Below are 14866 nucleotides of genomic sequence, written 5' to 3'. Positions count from 1 at the left end.
ATATAAAGCATGTTAACATTTTTTTCTTACAGTGATTAGCTAATTGTATACTAAGTACACATAGAGATTTTTGAGAAGTGTAGGGGAAATGGCTTCTTATAAAATGACTACTTCTTCTTGTAGTAATGACGCAGCACAGTCAGATGATGAAGAGAAGTTACAGTCTCAACAAACAGATACTGATGGTGGAAGGTTAAAACAGAAAACGTGAGTTACATTACATCCCTTTTCTTCATTTCAGGCTTTTATTATATATATATATATATATATATATATATATGAGAGCTGCCATATTTTAAATCTATACTCTGTCCAGTTTATATGTCCATCCACCACTACCACTCCCTGCCCTCGGGCAATGGATTATGAGTTCCTTGAGGCTGTCTTGGTCATTTTTATAGCATCTGACATACAGTAAATGATCGATACATTTTGCATCATGCTTGTATTTTTCTGATGGTAGGTGCCAGAAGTGTTGGTAGAAGAACATGATTGTCCTTGAAGTTGCTTTTTCCATTTCTCATCTCTCCAAATCGTATTTGTCTTTCTAAACCCAACTACGTGAGATTCTTCCTTACTACTCCAGTACATAGTAAAGTTTTTCCTGTTCTCAATTTCAATGACACCTATTGTCTACATAACTTACATTTGCTGTTTATATTTTATATTATCTTAAACTGTTTTCTGATTTTAAAAAATAAGATAAATACATGTTAAACAACTAGACCATGTGTTGCAAAAGGATTTTGATCACATCATTCTTCTTTTTCCCCTATAAAAATCTAGCACAGTGGTGGACATGTATGTTTTGCTTGATTATACACAAGTCACTTAATTGGCAATAATTCAGTCTAAGGCCTAAAATGAGCTCTCCACTCAAGTCTGATCTTCTCCTAGTGTGGCAAGTATAGCAAAGAAAGCATTGAGATTTTTTAGAGCAGGTATGCCCACAGTGGAGGTATATGATAACACCTCAGCTATCTGGACCTTGGCCTTCTAGCAATGGCAACTATCGGGAACCGGAGAATTAGAATTGTTCAGGAGACATATAGACATCCAGGAAAGATGTCACTTGCTCCATGCACTAAAGCTCATTATTTTTTAAAAGAAAAGCTCCTCAGGTTCATTCAAAGCCTTTATACTTACTTCTTACATAATTTCTAAAAATCTGGTCATCTGGTATCTGATCTCAGAGCAAAATAGAAGCAGCAAACTGACATGTAAATCAACACATAAGAATGTCACATAATACTCTGATTGCAAGAGAGGAATCAGAAAATGATAAAAAAGGACTCGCATTGCACAACCATTTCACATGGCAGTGCTTTCAACTTCTTCTTATGTTGTGACATACAGAACATGGTATTATTTGCACTGAACCCTGGGGTAAACTGATGAGGCAGCTGATGGCCAAAAGAGACTGGCCCAGGGTTCTGGTTTCTCTGGGCCCTACCCTGTTGCCTTGAAGGCTGAGAGGGGAACCAATATTATGGCTCACTTGCAATCCATTTGAAAAGCCTTGAATGTATTAAAGAATAGTAAAGATGGTAACTGACCCTATTTATTAAAGAAAGAAACTTATCGAGCATTAAGTGCCATTAAAGAAGGCACAAAAGTATGTATTTTAGAAATGTTCTCATCCAAAATGATTAAAATATGTTTCCTTGCTTAAAGTAGTACTAAACCTGTAGTTAACCAGAAAATATAACTTCAGAGTTATAGGTAGCAGAGACCTTATTGTGATTTTAAAAATGGTTTATCTGTTTTTAATCTCTATATCTGTATTTAATTTCTGTAGCACAGATATAGAGAACAAATTAGTGGTTACCAGTGGGGAGAGGGAAGGGTGGGGAGGCAAGATAGGGGTAAGGAATTAAGAGGTACAAACTACTGTGTGTAAAATAAATAAGCTACAAGGATATATTGTACAGCATGGGGAATATAGCCACTATTTTATAATAACTTTAATTTGATTTTTATTTTATATTGGAGTATAGTTGATTTACAATAGCATGTTAGTTTTACTGGTATACAGCAAAGTGATTCAGTTATACATATATCCATTCTTTTTCAGATTCTTTTCCCATATAGGTTATTACTCAATATTGAGTAGAGTTCCCTGTGCTATACAGTAGATCCTTGTTGATTCTCTATTTTATATATAGTAGTGTGTATATGATAATCCCAAACTCCTAATTTATCCCCCCCCACACCTTTCCCCTTTGGTAACCGTAAGTTCGTTTTCGAAGTCTGTGAGTATGTTTCTCTTTTGTAAATAAGTTCATTTGTATCCTTGTTTTTAGATTCCACATGTAAGTGATATCGTGTGATATTTGTCTTTTCCTGTCTGACTTACTTCACTTAGTATGATAACCTCTAGGTCCGTCCATGTCACTGCAAATGGCAGTATTTCATTCTTTTTTTATGACTGAGTAATACTCCATTGTATATATGTACATCTTCTTTATCCATTCCTCTGTCAGTGGACATTTAGGTTGCTTCCGTGTCTTGGCTATTGTGAGTAGTGCTGGTATGAACATTGGGGTGCATGTATCTTTTCAAAGTATGGTTTTCTCCAGATATATGCCCAGAGAAGTGGGATTGCTGGATCATATGGTAGTTCTTTTAGTTTTTTAAGGAACCTCCATACTGTTGTCCATAGTGACTGTACCAATTTACATTCCCACCAACAGTGCAGGAGGGTTCCCTTCTCTCCACACCCTCTCCAGCATTTATTGTGTGTAGACTTTCTGATGATGGCCATTCTGACCGGTGTGAGGTGATACCTCATTGTAGTTTTGATTTGCATTTCTCTAATAATTAGTGATGTTGAGCATCTTTTCGTGTGCTTTTTGGCCATCTGTATGTCTTCTTTGGAGAAATGTCTATTTAGATTTTCTGCCCATTTTTTGATTGGGTTGTTTGGTTTTTTTGATATTGAGCTGCATGAGCTGTTTTGTATATTTTGGAAATGAATCCCTTGTCTGTCACTTCGTTTGCAAATATTTTCTCCCATTCTGTGGGCTTTCTTTGTTTATGGTTTCCTTTGCTGTGCAAAAGCTTTTAAGTTTAATTGGGTCCCATTTGTTTATTTTTGTTTTTATTTTCATTACTGCAGGAGGTGGATCCAAAAAGATCTTGCTGCGATTTATGTCAGAGTGTTCTGCCTATGTTTTCCTTTAAGAGTTTTGTAGTATCTGGTCTTACATTTAGGTCTTTAATCCATTTTGAGTTTATTTTTGTGTATGGTGTTAGAAAATGTTCTAATTTCATTCTTTTACATGTAGCTGTCCAGTTTTCCCAGCACCACTTATTGAAGAGACTGTCGTTTCTCCAGTGTATATTCTTGCCTCCTTTGTCATACATTAATTGACCATAGGTGGAGTATAATCTATAAAAAGTTTGAGTCACTACATTATACACCTGAAACTAATATAATATTATAAATCAACTATACCTCAAAAAAAAAGGTTTACCTGGGAATTCCCTGGCGGTCCAGTGGTTAGCACTCTGCACTTTCACTGCCGAGGGCCCGGGTTTGATCCCCGGTTAGGGAACTAAGATCCCACAAGCCGCGTGGTGTGGCCAAAAGAAAAAGGTTTATCATCTGTGTTTTATGATTATCAAAATAATACAGAAATGGGTAAAAAAGAAAATGAAAGCCTCTCATACTCTCACCCCCAGAAATAATCTTTAGGTATGTTCACCATAGAATTTTTTTAAAATTTATTTATTTTTGGCTGCGTTGGGTCTTCATTGCTGTGCGCGGGCTTTCTCTAGTTGCGGCGAGCGGGGGCTACTCTTCTTTGTCATGTGTGGGCTTCTCATTGCGGTGGCTTCTCTTGTTGTGGAGCACAGGCTCTAGGCGCGTGGGCTTCACTAGTTGTGGCACGTGGGCTCAGTAGTTGTGGCTCGTGGGCTCTAGAGTGCAGTCTCAGTAGTTGTGGTGCACGGGCTTAGTTGCTCCATGGCATGTGGGATCTCCGGACCAGGGATCGAATCCATGTCCCCTGCATTGGCACGTGGATTCTTAACCACTGTGCCACCAGGGAAGTCCCCACCATAGAATTTTTTTTCTCACAAAAGTGAAGTTATACTGTGTCTATAGTTTATTGACTTTAAAAAAAAATACCTATTATGTAATGGACATCTCTTCATATCAATACCAGTTGTAGCATATTGTAGTCTTTCTGTCAGTTAGACATGGGAGTTTGGTGCTGCAGATAAAATAGTTAGGAAGACAATCGTAGTCTCTGCCCTCATAGAGCTTCCAGTTAAATAAGAGAAGCAGACACTAAACATGTAATTACACAGATAAATCTAACTATGTTTGTAGTAATTACTATAGAAGAATATATGGGGTGCTATGGGTGTGTATAACAGGAAAATCTGTTCTAAAGAGTCAAGGAGGGGTTTTTTAAAAGAGAGCTGTTTGTTCTGAGACCTAAAAGATGAGTAGAAATTAGCCAAGGGAGAAGTGTTCCAGGCAGAAATAACCACCCATCCAAAGGCCTTGAGGTGACTAAAAGCTTGGTACATTTCAAGAACTGAAGTTAGGGCTTCCCTGGTGGCACAGTGGTTAAGAATCCGCCTGCCAATGCAGGGGACACGGGTTCGAGTCCTGGTCTGGGAAGATCCTACATGCCGCGGAGCAACTAAGCCCGTGCGCCACAACGACTGAGCCTGTGCTCTAGAGCCCACGAGCCACAACTACTGAGCCCACGTGCCACAACTAGTGAAGCCCACGCGCCCAGGTATCTGCACTTTAAAACACTCCCCTCCCACTCCGTTCCCACCAAGTGATTATTATCCACCACTGAAAACTAGTGCTCTAGAGGATATGATATTATACATTGGGGGGAACTGCCTATATTTCCTTTGTAGCCATATTGATTTGAGTATATTTATTCCATAGAACAAGGGATTTGGGAACTCAAAGACCTACTATGTATATAAAAAAGGAGTTATTTCAAAATGATACACTTTACCAGTCACAGCTCATGAGATTATCTGTGAATTGTTGAACTTTTACAATTAGTTGAGTTAATAAGAAGTAATTTGGGTTGGGATTTGGTTTTTTTCTTTTTTTGGTATTTTTGTTAAGGACTCAACTAAAGAAGTTCCTAGGAAAATCAGTAAAGAGAGCAAAGCACCTTGCTGAGGAATACGGCGAACGTGCTGTAAATAAAGTTAAAAGTGTTAGAGACGAAGGTAAGTGAAACAGAGCATTTCAACTGAATAATTAATTGATTTGTAATCATTTAAATTTAGCCTGTAGCTTGTAAGAAGCATTCTATTTTATTGAAAGTAATAAACCTTAATAGCTAATATCTTAGTATTTCAATAAATCATGTTACTCTCACTGTCAGTTTTATGAGTGGGAAGAAAAATGAATTTATGCATCTTAAACATGAATTTGTACATACTTTGTGACTAGCAACCTGGAAGAGTTGAGTGTTCAGTAATCAGTTGTAAATTCGTTTTGTAAGGCTATTTAGTGTTTATAAATATTCTCAAAATTAGGTAAATTTTCTGAATTTCCACACCTTAACTTCCTATGCCTTTGTTATAATTGTGCTCATTTGTTTTATTTAATAAACACTTATATAGTATTTATTCTGTGCCAGACACTGTTCCAAGCACTTTCACCTGTGTTAACTCATTTAATCCTCTTAAAAACTCTATGAGGTAAGGACCATTATTATCCCCATTTTATAGATGAGAAAACTGAGGCACAAAAAGGTCAAATACCTTGCCCATAGTCACACAGATAATAAATGGCAGAGCTGGATTTGGACCCAGGCAATCTGGTACCAGACTCCATGCTGCTAACCAATATGCTGTTTAGTAATAGACAGATTTTGCTTTTCCAATTAATGAATTTTCTTGGTAAGCAGTAGATATGAAAATACGACAGTAGGGTTATCTATATTAGCTAGTGATGATTTCTATTGCTTTTCTATTCAGTGTTTCATACTGATCAAGATGATCCTTCATCAAGTGATGATGAAGGAATGCCATACACAAGACCAGTTAAATTCAAAGCAGCACATGGCTTCAAAGGACCTTATGATTTTGATCAGATCAAAGTGGTACAAGATCTTAGTGGTGAACATATGGTAAGCAACCTTTTTATTTTTCAGGATTGATTCTGTTTTCATTGAGAGAAATACTTTGGTTTCTATAAAGCTGATGTCTTATGTATGTAATTTTGCTAGCCTGAGCCATGAAAAGTGAATTGATAATAATATGATTTAATGAATAGGTAATGCAAAGTCTGTCTCTGAATGATTGTTCAAGAAGTGACCTATTGAATAAGTAAACTCTAGGCCTGTATTATTAAGAAAGCTATGCAAACTTTCTTTTACCAGAGAAAGGTACCAAACTTTAAAGCAGTTAAGGGTGATCTGTCACTTTGAACAATGTTTAAAATGCTCCCTGGTATATTTTAAATAATTTATACAAATATTTCAAAGCTCAATATATTTTGTAAAGTGACAGAACAAGGAGAGAGGTAGAGGTACAAGTCGTCTATCAGAGTTAAAATGTACCAAAGTAGATATAAAGTTCACAAATACATTACAGTTACCCCCTGAAAATGCTAGGAACGCAGGGAAGGCAGTAATAAACTCAGAACTGGGTAAGTGATACTGTTGGTCTTTGATCAGGGAATCTGCTTATCTATTTAGATTTTAAATCTAAAAGTTGGCTTACACATATCAGTTGGCAGCCAGATTTGAATTTACTTTGGTGCTTATAATCTACACATAAAACATTTGAGTTGTATAGCACAGGGAACTATATTCAATATCCTGTGATAAACTATAATGGGAAAGAATATGAAAAAGTATGTATAACTGAATCACTGTGCTGTACAGCAGAAATTAACACAACATTGTAAATCAACTATACTTAAATAAATTTTTTAAAAAGGTTCAATTGAGGGCTTCCCTGGTGGTGCAGTGGCTGAGAGTCCACCTGCCGATGCAGGGGATGCGGGTTCATGCCCCGGTCCAGGAAGATCCCACATGCCGCGGAGCGGCTGGGCCCATGAGCCATGGCCGCTGAGCCTGCACGTCCGGAGCCTGTGCTCCGCAACGGGAGAGGCCACAGCAGTGAGAGGCCCGCGTACCGCCAAAAAAAAAAAAAAAAAAAAAGTTTCAATTGATTATAGTAACTTCCTTAAGGAATCTGATGAATTTCCTTGTACTGTATTGGTTCTCTTTCATTATTTCCAGTTTTAAGTAAATATCATTGAAGTAGGCTCCAAATGACAAATTTCTTAACATACTTGAATTTTGTGGAAATGAATGTTATTCCAGTAAATAAACTGTTACCTTTAACTTGGATGATCTTTTTGACCTGCATAGATGTGTGTTATAACAGTGGTTATAACAGTATTTATTGTAATAGGATTTGGCCTTTCCAATTTAAGTGTTCACATTCTTTACCATGCCTGCCCCCCCCCCCGCCACACACACACACACACACACACACACACACACACACTTCCGCACTGTTCTTAGTACTGTCTATCTGGGAATTTTAGCCATATGCTGCAAAACCTTTTTTCTGGGGAGAAAAATAGAATGAGACCATACCATTCCAACACTTCTAAATAACCAGTGCTGTGAGGGTCACTGCTAAGCTGGGCCTTATTCTTCCCTCAGCCCTGGTCAGGAGTTGTTATTGCTATTCTGAGGTCTGTGCCCCCTCCTATCGCACTCGCCCTCATGTTCAGCTAGAAGACTGAGATCCCAGACTAGGATTTGTTCTTTTGCAATGAAGGTTTCTGGCCACCTCAGATCTCCCATTTCCATTAATATGTGGACAAGGTTTTGGGTCTTGAAGTAGTTTATTTTTATTTTTTTATAAATTTTGTTTTGTTTTGTTTTATTTTTGGCTGCGTTTGGCCTTCGCTGCTGCACGTGTGCCCTCTCCAGTTGCATCGAGCGGGGACTACTCTTCGTTGAGTGCACAGGCTTCTCATTGCAGTGGCTTCTCCTGTTGCGGTGCCCGGGCTCTAGGCGCACAGGCTTCAGTAGTTGTGGCTCATCGGCTCTAGAGCGCAGGCTCAGTAGTTGTGGCGCACGGGCTTAGCTGCTCCATGGCATGCGGGGTCCTCCCGGACCAGGGCTCGAACCCATGTCCCTTGCACTGGCAGGCGGATACCTAACCATTGTGCCACCAGGGAAGCCTGAAGTTGTTAGTTTAGATTATGCAAACTGCAACTGTCTTTTCCCTCTCTTCTAAAAGTCCCTTTTTGTGGTATTATAGCATCATTGGACTATTGGCCTTAAGTGGTGTTAGTTATGTGAGCATTATCTTAGTGTATAGTAAGTCCCCTTACATACGACCCTTGTTGTGAACTTTCAAAGACGCGAACGTGCGTTCACATGTCTAGTCACGTAAGTTAGTTCACGTGTCTGGTGTACATTGTCACGTGTGTGCATCCTCTACAAGTGGTTGTGTTTTTGTGTACTTTACAGTACTGTATAGAGTACAGTAGTACAGTATCTTTATTTCAAGCCCATGATGTCTGGAAACAGGCGTAAAAGCAGCGGTGATGTAGCTGGTACTGTACTATGCTTTTCAAGGTGTACTGTACTGTAAGATTTTAAATGTTTTCTTTATTTTTTGTGTTTGTTATTTATGTATTATTTGTGTGAAAAGTATTATAAACCTATTACAGTACAGTACTGTATGGTTGATTGTGTTAGTTGGGTACCTAGGCTGACGTTTTACAAACGCACTCTCGGAATGGAAGTTGTTCATATGTAGGGGATTTACTGTATGTGTAATTTGGCATAATTTTTTTCTTTGGCTTAAAAACAATGTCTCAACTTCTAAAGTAATAACTTTGAACCTTCCTTTGTTTTCACAGGGAGCTGTTTGGACCATGAAATTTTCTCACTGTGGCAGATTACTTGCCTCAGCTGGACAAGACAATGTAGTAAGAATATGGGCTTTAAAAAATGCTTTCGACTATTTCAACAATATGCGGATGAAATACAATACTGAAGGTATTTTTCATTTATTGGTGGGTTTTAAAAAATCTGGAGACATCTGGCATTTTTACATTTTAGGTATAATGATACCCTCTTATCTGGCAATCATTTGCAGCAAGCACTACTTTCCATAAAAGCCACAAACTTAAAACAGAAGTCAACAGCAAAAAAGCATCTAAACCCAGTGAAAAAAGCTACCACAAAGTTTTTGACTTTATCTCTTTTTAGGTGTACCGCAGAGTTAAATTCATCAACTACCGAGAACAAAGTTATTTGGTTTCCCCTGGTAACTTTCAGTTCTATCTTAGGTTAAAATGAAATATCTGATTAATCTAGAAAAAGAATGAGAATAATGTTTACATCCAGTAAGTAAAGAATGATTAAGGAAACATAGCCATGGAAAGTAAATGTGATTTGTCAGTACATCAAAGGGTATATGAAACTAGGTTAAATGGAAAAGAGAAACCCCAGAACATGATGTGTATACGCAACGATTACAACTATGTAAAATATTTCTGTATTGTGTTATCAGCAAAGTGTGTAAAATTGATGTAAATAGGAGCTTTAAGTATATGGGATTCTTTTCTTGTAATTATTGTCATTATTTAACTGCAGTACATTTTCTCCACAAACCCCTCACCACCCAATCATCCAAGGCTGAACACAGAAGTTAAGGGATGAGAGAAAGGAGAATAGAGGTAGTATGGGCAGGAGTATAGACTGTAGTTGAAGCAGCAGTTTGAGGAACATAGAAATCTAGGGAGGGCCACTAAACTGGCCAGCGAGGCCCATATACTTTAGTAGCCCCATGGGGTTGTTTGCAATATGTTATAATACATAATTCAAGATGATGATGAGTTGACAAAAAGTAAAACTATGTTTATTATACATTTATTGACCTGCCTGGAGCAGAAAGACTATTTTCAGTGGCCATTGAGACTTACCCCAGCCCAGACCCTTCCTGCCCCTGTATTCATCTTCCTATCTGTTACGATTGGCAAGAATGTCTTCACGATGAATAATGAGGACTTAACAGTATTTTTTTAAATTGGGGAAGTGGTTAAGCCATTTTATAAATATTTTATATAAAAATGATAAAAACAAATATTTTGGTGCATAAGAGTTAACACTTCGCTTGTTTAGAAAAATGTATTTTTCCAGAATGATGTATTCTATGACTTTTAAATAGGTGTTACTGTATTATTATTTCTGATTGATGTGTGTGTGTGTGTGTGTACACTTGTATATATACGTGCCTTTTTACAATTATTATGTTGTTTTAGGACGTGTGTCCCCATCACCTTCTCAGGAAAGTCTAAATTCATCAAAATCTGATACAGATACAGGGGTATGTTTATTATTTTATGGTTACTATTGTTACATACTATGATTTTTTACCATAAAGTACCTTATTGTTTATCAGATATTACAGGTACATGAAAGCATTTAAAATTGAGATGCATTAGAACTGAGAGTTTTTTTCTATTAGAATTGTTAAATGAAAAATTGTGATGTTTAAAGATTGTCAGACAGTAACTAATATTACTCAAGCTACTATACTAATGTAAACTTAAATAAAAAAATTCCCTCCCCTCAAATCCATGTTAGATATTTTAAAAATAATAATAGTAACAGACACCTGAATTAAAGATAATTAAGGAAAGAAAAAAGATATTGAAATATTTTCATTTTTCCATCTTCTTGGTTTAATAAATGTTTTATCCCAGTGTCAGGTGTTTAAAATATCTTAATGATTTTCATTTGGTTTCAGAGCTGGAAGGTTAAATATAACTAGTTTTAACCTAAGAAGCGGAATGCAAAATATTACTCTAAGCTGTCCCTGTGCTTCTTGTGTATTCAGCAAGGCAAGGGTGATGTAAACAAATAGAACCTAAAATGTCCATCTGCTCAACAGTATTTTCCTGGGATTTCATTGGCTCTATAGTATTTGACACTAATTTTTCCTTACTCTAAACATACTCCTCTCAGCTTTCCATGGTTCTGTTTTTCCTTGTTCTCTTCCTATATCCCTGCTGTCTCTTCCTCTTCCACCCCCTAAAATGTTGCTGTTTTTCTGGGTTTTGTCCTTTGGCTATTCTCAGTTGACATATTCACTCGCTACCTCCAATCCTGAACTGGCTTTAGCTCCATAATTCTTGTTTCCTTTCAATAGCTTTATGTTTTTTAAACAACAGTGAAATCTTATTGTGCATGCTGCCCTTTTCACATAATAATATGTATAGGCTCTCTCCACCTACACGTTCTTTAAGCACATCAATTAATAGGTGTGAAACTAAACTCCCTCAACAAATGTTTTCTGAGTGCCTGTTACATGTGCCAGACACTGCTAGATTCTGCAAAATCAAATGAGACTTATTTTCTGGCCTCAGGGACCTTGCTAACTAGTGAAATAGATATATCTGCAATTATAGTATTGGATGGTAATACTCTATAGAAGATACTACACAAGTATACAAGTTAGCCTTATGAATTAGTGTGTCAGGAAAAGCTCCCTGGAGGCTTTGAACGAGGAATCAACTATGTGAGGGAAGGAAGGGGCGTATCAGAGCAAATAGCAAGTGCAAAGGCATGGAGGCTGAGACGACATGGCATGTTAAAGGTACTACCTGGCTGGAGCAAAGGGTGCATGTGTGAGAGTTGTAGGAAAGGTAGGCAGGATTGGTATTTTCAGTGGCTTTTTCTATTAAACCAAAACATACGAACTTTATCCTCAAGGTACTAGGGGAAGATGGGCTTTGAGGGGTTTGGGTCAGAAGCTGAATTAAAATGTTCAGATTTTTGTTTTGGAATGAGCATTCTCGTAGCAGTGTAAAAGATAGATTGGATGGGGGGCTCCTGGCTAGAGACAGGGAGACCACTTAAGAGGCTCTCAACCCCAGAGAGAAATGGGTACTTCGATTATGGTAGATTATGAAAGCAGTGAGTCTAGAAACCATAAAGAGGAGCTGAATTTGAGAAATATAAAAGAAGGACTTGATGACTGGACTACCTGGGTAGTAAGTAAGTAGCCTAGGATGATTCCCAGGTGTCCAGCTTGAGCAACCGGCTAGATATTAATGGTCATTCACGGAAATAGTTTTATTATTATCTACCCACAACCCTGCTTCTCCTGTTTTGAGCCTTCTTTAATGGTATCAACATCCATAAGTTACCTTTTTAACTCAGAAACACTCATTACTTTTTCGTCCTTACCCACATACCAAATGAGTTAAAAATTCTATCCGCTCCACCTCCTCCTACAAATGCCCATGGAATCTGACCCCTCATTACTCACCTCGTCTAGGTCCTTGACGCTTATTTAAATGCTTGCTGTAGCCTCCTAGTTGGTTTTTCTGTCGCTGGTCTCTACTGCCACCAGCTTTTCTTTTTTGGCCACACCACGTGGCTTGCGGGATCAAACCTGTGCCCCCTGCAGTGAAAGCATGGAGTCCTAACCACTGGACCTCCAGGAGATTCCCTTTTTTTTTTTTTTTTTTGTCAAAATACAGACCTGTGCCATTTTGTGATTTAAAGTCTTCTGGTGGCTCCTTGTCACCACTCTTCCTGATATTACCTCATCTTACCTTTTTAACTCAGTTCTAATTCCCTAGTACCTGTGCATCCTACTTGCCATGCCAGATATAGGTCTGTATCCTAAACACTCTTTCACTTTCATGTCTTTGTTCATGTTGTTTGCTTTGCCAGGAATTCCCTCCCTGTCCCCTTTTCTTACAGGGCAAAGCCCTACTCATCCTTCAAGATTCAGCTCAAATATCTTATCTTCTCTTATTATTTTCCCTGAATCAAGCAGACAAAATTGTTCCTCACTTGGGTTCTGACAGTAGTACATCATATGTACTTTGACATTGATATTATTTACCATGCCTTCCTTGGCAGTTTGTCCCTCTGGCTAGGCTCAGGGCTGATTTAAGGCAAAGAACTGTACTTCACAGATCTTAGTATCCTTGGAACCTAACCCCATGCCTGACTGTGGTAGACCTAAATCAGTGTTGAATTCCTGCTTCTGTGCCTTTCATTCATTCCTATTCCCCTTATCTGGATGCCTGCGGTCTCCCTTTTTTCTACTTAAAACTTGCCCATTCTTGAAGGCCCACTTCCTCCATAAAGCCTTCACTGACTAATGTAGCAGTGAAAATTTTAACCACTTTGCTTTAGGGGAAAAGGATTTGCTTTTATTAGTTTAATTTACCATAAAGTTTCCAGGCCTTGATTACTATTAAAAACAGAGACTATTTGTACTATCTTATATTATGCTTATTTTAACAATCCTACTTACAGATTCTTAACTACTTCCATCCCCGCCCGCCCCCCCCAAAAAAAAACCCTAAGTAACTCCCAATCTTGTTTGAATAGAAGACCTTTTAAATGAGGAGCATAGGGACTTCCCTGGAGGTCCGGTGGGTTGGGACTCCGCGCTTCCAATGCAAGGGGCATGAGTTCTATCCCTGGTCGGGCAACTAAGATCCCACATGCCTCTTGGTGTGGCCAAAAAAAAAAAAAAAATGAGCGTAGTAGTTCTTTGACCCAAAAAGTACTGAGCCCCTGGAGTACTGAGCCTTTTTTCTGGAGTAGTTGAGTATCATTTATATCTATTGTTTTCAGGAAAAGATACTTTGGGGTTCCTTTCACTTCTGTCATTCTATATGGGGACAGTTAAAAGAAGCCTCTGTTTCATATGCCTTTGTCTTTAACCTGGTACTCGCTGCAGTGAGGCACAGTAAGCACAGTGGAGTTTATTTCCCTGATATGTGTGTTCTTTTTTTCTTTTTTCTCATGATAGTGATATCTTATATATATCTCTTTTGATACATTTTTACTCTTGCCTTCTTAGCATCCATGTAGAATAGAATACATAAAAGTACCTATTGTACAGTTGGGCATACAAAGCGACACACCCAAGATCACTCACCTACTCGTTGGTCATGCCAAGCCTAGAATTCTGGCTCTTATGCTCTCTGTTTCTATTGATTTCTGAAAGTAGCTCAGTAAATGTAAGGAAGAGCAGCGTATTTAGTTTGCTCCATTATGCTACATACTTGTAACATTTCTGCTTGACACGAGAAGTCATAAATATGCTATCTACCTAAAAATTAATGTTTTTCTTGGATAAATCTGTTTGGTGCACTTGATTAGTGGAATATCAATATGGGTGTTCCAGCATTTAACTTCTGCTTAGAATTTTTGAGAGTAGATTGTAGGGGAGGAAAAAAATTTCCTCTACCCTCTTAGGTTCTGTGGCTGGGAACTTCGAAATAACCTAACGAAAGACAGATTAAGAGGAGAAACGGTTTATTACGTATGCATATGGGGGCCTTCCTAGAGGAATAGTGAAGACCCAAAGAAGCTATTAGACTTAGGCACTTATATATCATTTTAACAAAGAGCAAGAAATTTGTGGAAAAGTGACAAGATAAAGAAAAAGAAGTTTAGGCTTTTAGAGGTGGTAAATTGTGGGAAGGTAAATCTACTGGGGGAAACTAATGGAAGATAAGGGTAATTTAGTAAGGTTCTGTTTAGGCAGTTAAGATTGATTCTCCCCTTCCTGGTAAGGGAGAGGTGAGGGGGAGACACCTTCACAAAGGGCACTTTATGCTCTGCTTTCAGGTAGAAAGGGGAAGGGCAGAGACTTTTTCTTGTGTCTGTTTCCTCTTAGTTGCATTGAGCTCAAAATAATCCTTAGGCAAAGGGGCATATTTGGGGGTGACATATTCTGATCCCCTTCAAAATCATTAGAGTCTAAAATGGATGAAAGGCCTTAACTGTAAGGGAATGAGAGGGAATTTTTATGAAATTGTACATATGCAGTATTTATTTAAAATATGCACTGATTTAGATTT

General features: G+C 38.0%; 1 protein-coding gene across 1 annotated transcript in view; it reads left to right on the top strand.

Annotated features, from left to right (window-relative positions):
• The window catches only part of WDR44 (WD repeat domain 44), an 81182-nt gene that overhangs the window by 39695 nt on the left and 26621 nt on the right, over positions 1-14866 (top strand). The window contains exons 8-12 of the mRNA XM_067723392.1: positions 124-207; positions 5105-5211; positions 5968-6119; positions 8885-9023; positions 10292-10356. Of these exons, the coding sequence (XP_067579493.1) occupies positions 124-207; positions 5105-5211; positions 5968-6119; positions 8885-9023; positions 10292-10356 (547 nt within the window). The remainder of the gene's footprint in view (positions 1-123; positions 208-5104; positions 5212-5967; positions 6120-8884; positions 9024-10291; positions 10357-14866) is intronic.

The sequence above is a fragment of the Pseudorca crassidens genome, chromosome X, assembly GCF_039906515.1.
Source record: "Pseudorca crassidens isolate mPseCra1 chromosome X, mPseCra1.hap1, whole genome shotgun sequence".
Lineage (NCBI taxonomy): Eukaryota > Metazoa > Chordata > Mammalia > Artiodactyla > Delphinidae > Pseudorca > Pseudorca crassidens.
Note: the sequence above shows the minus strand (reverse complement) of the source record. Positions and strands in the feature narration are given on the sequence as shown.